The 5,101-nt window shown below is 42.4% G+C and overlaps 1 protein-coding gene across 1 annotated transcript in view; it reads right to left on the minus strand.

Moving 5' to 3' along the window:
* Positions 1-885: 885 nt before the first annotated feature.
* The window catches only part of PRMT2 (protein arginine methyltransferase 2), an 18,062-nt gene continuing 13,846 nt past the window's right edge, over positions 886-5,101 (minus strand). Inside the window, exons 2-9 of the mRNA XM_089488421.1 lie at positions 5,060-5,101; positions 4,069-4,230; positions 3,804-3,968; positions 3,458-3,633; positions 2,258-2,387; positions 2,041-2,174; positions 1,023-1,194; positions 886-918 (exon numbers count right to left, since the gene is read on the minus strand). The exon at positions 5,060-5,101 is cut by the window's right edge and continues 138 nt beyond it. Of these exons, the coding sequence (XP_089344547.1) occupies positions 886-918; positions 1,023-1,194; positions 2,041-2,174; positions 2,258-2,387; positions 3,458-3,633; positions 3,804-3,968; positions 4,069-4,230; positions 5,060-5,101 (1,014 nt within the window). The remainder of the gene's footprint in view (positions 919-1,022; positions 1,195-2,040; positions 2,175-2,257; positions 2,388-3,457; positions 3,634-3,803; positions 3,969-4,068; positions 4,231-5,059) is intronic.

Raw genomic sequence — 5,101 nt, forward strand, 5'->3', positions numbered from 1 at the left:
GCGGCCAGTAATTGCTTCAAGCCTTAACCCTTTACAAACGTGGGTGCTATGGGGAGGGAAGCATAGCTGGAGAGGACACTGCTGCCGTCTTCCTTCTGAAGTGATTCCTGGCCACTTAAACCTTCTTCCCATCAACTATAAAGCAGGGATGCTTCTAGTCACAGATGGCAAGAGTCCCTAGATCAGAATGTACCTAGTGACCTTTTACCTCTTACTGTGACACTGGATGTAGCATTACTCATTGCAATTGCTGCTCTTTCTGTGCGTTAGGTGTCCACCCTCCCGTGTTGTATCGCCTTACAGAGTCAAATTCATGCAATAATGTGAATTTCTGAATCTCCTTAAGCTGAGCACAGTCTTTTTACATATAACTGGGGGAAAGATTTTCCCTCTGAGCCAAGTGGAACTTTTCCAAATTGTGAATGTTCACCAGCCCTGAGTGAGCTGCTGCTTCACTTATCAAAGAACTGAATGTAATTATGTACAGACGCTGTGTAATTTATTAAATGCATCAAGCTAAAAGGAAACTCCTGCTGGTTCTCCAGCAGGGGACAGGACCACTTTAATTTTAACACTGTAGTTTTTATAGTTAAAAAAACAAAACATAACTTTGGTAATGCATTAAAGCATTACAGATCCCGGCAATGTTACATGTGATAAAGAATGGACAAAAGCACATTAAACATTTTAAAAACATCTCTTTGGTTTGTGTTAGTAGGTACAGAAATGTATGAGGAACAGCAAATCCTTGTAATAAATGGGGCAAAAACGTTAAATAACAATATTGGTAATCCATATGGAAAGGGTATGATTCTATAGGTGTCTCTTGGATACAATGCAGCACACCTTGTATTTAACCAAAAAAAATATGCTTCTTTAAAAGGCTCATCTCCACATTGGAAATTTCTTGCAGCCGACCTGCCAAGAGGATTCAAATATATACATCATCAATCATGAGTATGGTGGACAAACAACCTACCTTGTTGCATCATATATGGAGCACAGTTGCACTATACACTCACCTCGTATGGAACGTCATGTGCATCGCTTGTGATTTCCCAACTCAATGTGATAGACATACGACGCCTCCATATAGGATTTCTTTGGAACAAGGCAGTGCCTCTGATTCTATCCCCTTTATGCACATGCACTGGTTCATCCAGCATGAAGAGTGTATGCTTCAAGTGAGTGAGCCTGTAACAGCATCACACATTTCAGTTGGTGAGCTACAAGTTAGAAGGCTTTTGTAGCCAAAGTACTTTACCCATATTTCTGGAATTTTGAGAAATGGGCTTGCCAATAGTTGACGCCTGATCCTGCCCCGAGTGGCTTACCCTAGGTATATTTAAGATCCCTGGTATCTGAATTGCACTGAAAATGAACACCTTGGACTGCTGGACTACCAGGAGCAGAAATTGAGCTTGAGTGTTAGGACAGAAGTTATTGTAATATGTCGTCACAATGCTTTCTGCTACAGCAAAGAAAGTTATTACTATGATAAAGTGGTGTTTGTGTAGTGTGGCCTACCTTGGGAGGGAAAGGCATGTAAGCATCAATATTTATTATTTATGCTTTGGCCAATTCATATTGTATATTCATTTGTATTATGTTTATATTTGTTGCCAACTTTATTAGGGTGAGAAGCGCAGACAGTTTTTGTATACATTGTACAGCCAATACACTGTATTTGCAGCGCGCTCACACTGTTTGGTAGGCCTCGTATTATACATTTGTATTATTTGAGCCTGAGACATTTTTCTCTTCCTATCAATATTTATTACTCTTCAAAGTCTGTGCTATTGAGGGTTATTCACAGCTTTTATAAATTATAAAGGCTTATCTACAATGAACTTCTGCTGCATAAAGCTTTGGCTGGCGCTATACAACGCCCTACAAAATCAGTGACAGATCATACGTCTCCTCACCAATTTAATTTCAGTTCTTCATTATGAAAAATGGAGCAGGAGAGTTAAAGCCACAAAATGAAGGAGACCTGGGAAACCTTGTTTTGTTTTCTTTGCTTGTAGCTCTTTTACTTACATGTTGAAGGGTCCAGTATTCAGTTCAAGCCGTCCCTTGTCCTCAATATTTTGGAACTGGACACTGAACCAAGCAGTGAATCCATGAAAGATGCCATCATTTTTTACACAGAAAGTGAAATTGCCGCTCATTCTCTCAGGGGACACGTCGATTCATTATTTTTATTATTCAGAAAATACCGCCATTTTGTAACAGAAGCAATAAGCATATTGCTCACCTCCAGATCGGCGATCTGCAGGGTCCTCAGATTAACATCCAGTAAAATGCAGGGAACGGACAGGCAGTCTTCGGGCTGCAGCACATAGTCTGGGTTAGGTTTTGAAAGGAATTCTTTCACAGCAAGTGACCTGCAGTGCGGTGATTCAATCATTAAAGATGTGTGGAGCCATTCTACTGGTTTTGTTCACATACATAGCCGCTATACTAACCATCCTCCACCATCCGACTATTCTTGCCACAGATTTTCTGCTTTTGCAAAACGGACCACGCAGTTATCATATGGTTTGAAGCCCATATGATGACTGGAGTGTCCTTTAACTAGTATCTTTGCTACATGAAGTGATCACAACATTATGACCACCCGTTGTTTCATGGACTCCACTAGACCTCTGAAGGTGTGCTGTGGTATCTGGCAACAAGACATTGGCAGCAGATCCTTTAACTCCTGTAAGGCGGGAGGTGGGGCCTCCATGGATTTATCCTAATACCATGTATTCTCCAGGTAAGCGACATACACGCACCCGGCCACCGACATGATGTAAATGAAAACATTCATCAGACCAGGCCACCACCTCCCATTGCTTCATGGTCCAGTTCTTAACCTTACATGCCCACCATTGTACACACTTTCAGCAGTGGGCAGGGTTCAGCATGTGCACCCCGACTGATCTGTTGTCCCATACGCAACAAACTGATGCACTGTGTGTTCTGGCACCTGTCAGAACCAGCATTTACGTTTTCAGCAATTTGAGCTACAGCAGCTCATCTGTTGGATTTGACCACAGGAGCCAGCCTTCTCCTCCTACGTGCATCAATGGGCCTTGGCCACCCATGACCCTGATTCATCACTTTTCCGTCCTTGGACCACTTTTGATAGGTACTGACAGCTGCAGACCAGGAACACCACACAAGAGCTGCGGTGTTGGCGATACTTTGACCCAGTCATCACAAATTGGTCTTTGTCAAAGTCCCTCAAATCTTTATGCTCGCCCATTTTTTCTGCTTGTAACACATCAACTTTGAGGACTAAGTGTTCAACTTGCTGCCCAAAATAATGCTACCCACTGACAGGTGCCATGATAACATTATCAGTGTTCTTCACTTCACCTGTCAGTGGTCATAATGTTATGGCTGATCCATGTATACTGCTAATATGAACGAGCTGTGCATTGCAAGCGATAACATCTGTCCCACTTACTGTAATGGACTGAAGTCCAGCTGGTACAGAGAATCCCAGAAGAGAACTTTACCGGCATATTCCCTGGCTGCACTACATGGTACCAAGTGAATGGACGCTGTGCTTGGCCACATCACACCATCCTCCTTCAGCCAGAAGTCACGTGCTAGGAGAACGGACTCCAACATGAATTCAAACTACAGATAAAGGTAGGAATGTTGTTAAAATAAGATCAAACTTCTACACAGGACAATAGTATACAGGAAAAGACCTGAATCACAAGATTTACGAGGTACGCTATAGGTCTGATCTAAATGCATGCTAGTTGCACAGATAAGGAAAATGCACAGAAAGCTTGTGACTATACAAGTAAACAGGTTCCCATCCATTCGGACACAAGGACATCCACTTTGGTAGGTAGTTCCATTTCTTCTGCTCGTTGGTCAATAACATGCACAACGTTAGAAAATCCATTTTTTTCTATTAGCCTGCGTGTCTGTTGTGCAATCTTGCTCTCTTCCACTGCATACACCTGGGAGCAACAAGTCACTTTCATCACTCAAATCCAAGTTTCATGGCTGCGTTTCTTTAACTCTTAACATATGTTTTCCAAGTGGTGAGACAATACTCACTGCCTTTGGCTGAGCCAGCTGTGCACAAAATAAATTTATAATCCCAGTTCCACAACCCAAATCCAGGATGTGCTTGCCTAACAGCGACGCTCTGTTGCGCTTTATGACTTCTCGATATGCCTCAGTCCGTGGAACATCAGACAGCATTTCCAAGTGCAGCTTCTGAAAATAAATATTTTAACATTTAATATGGCAGAAATAGCAGTTGACCCTCGGTGGCAGGTCTAGTCCCTATTTAACAACCTATTGTCCCCCTTTACAGCTGGGGCAGATGTTTGTAGCCCCGAGTTGTCTGATTGAATGCGACAGCTCTCTGGTAGAGCTTTCCCCTAAGGTAAGTGGATATTAAAGTACACAAAGAACCATCTTGGCCAGATCATGACCTGCAACATTCCCCCCCCCCATTCATTTTGGAGTGTCCCTGTAAGGATTTTTGCATATTCATCTAGCAGAGCATTTTTGCCAAGGCCTGGCTCCATTGCAGTTCATCCCGTAGATGTTCGATGGGGTTGAGGTCAGGGCTCTGTGCAGGTCAATCAAGTTCTTTCACACCAAACTCATCCGTGTCTTTATTGACCTTGCTTTGTGCACTTGGACACAGTAATGAAATAGAAAAGGGTCGCCCTCACACTGCATAGCATTGTCCAAAATGTCTTGGTATGCTGAAGGGGCACTTTCTTTTAGCGTTTTTACATTTGTTATTATTCTTTTGTTTTTGTATCGTTCCCAGAGCCCTTTGTGGATCTCTCCTGAATGTATGGATGAGATATTCACCAATGGAAACCATAAATATTGCAGTATGTGATGATACCTTTTACTAGACTAACCGTTCTTTTGAGGACAAGATACTACATTACTCATTATGTCCGTGTATACCACTGGACTAACATGGCTATCCTTAGCAATACTAAAAAGAAGCGGAATGCTAAATTGCTAATACACGGGTATGTATCTATTCCACATGACCGCATGAGATGACAGTTACACTCACCAGAGTCTGGTAGCTTCCATAGTATTCATCATCCTGCCACAG

Source organism: Sceloporus occidentalis, unplaced genomic scaffold (genome assembly GCF_023333645.1).
Source record: "Sceloporus occidentalis isolate IW3139 unplaced genomic scaffold, rSceOcc1.0.p SCAF_38, whole genome shotgun sequence".
Lineage (NCBI taxonomy): Eukaryota > Metazoa > Chordata > Lepidosauria > Squamata > Phrynosomatidae > Sceloporus > Sceloporus occidentalis.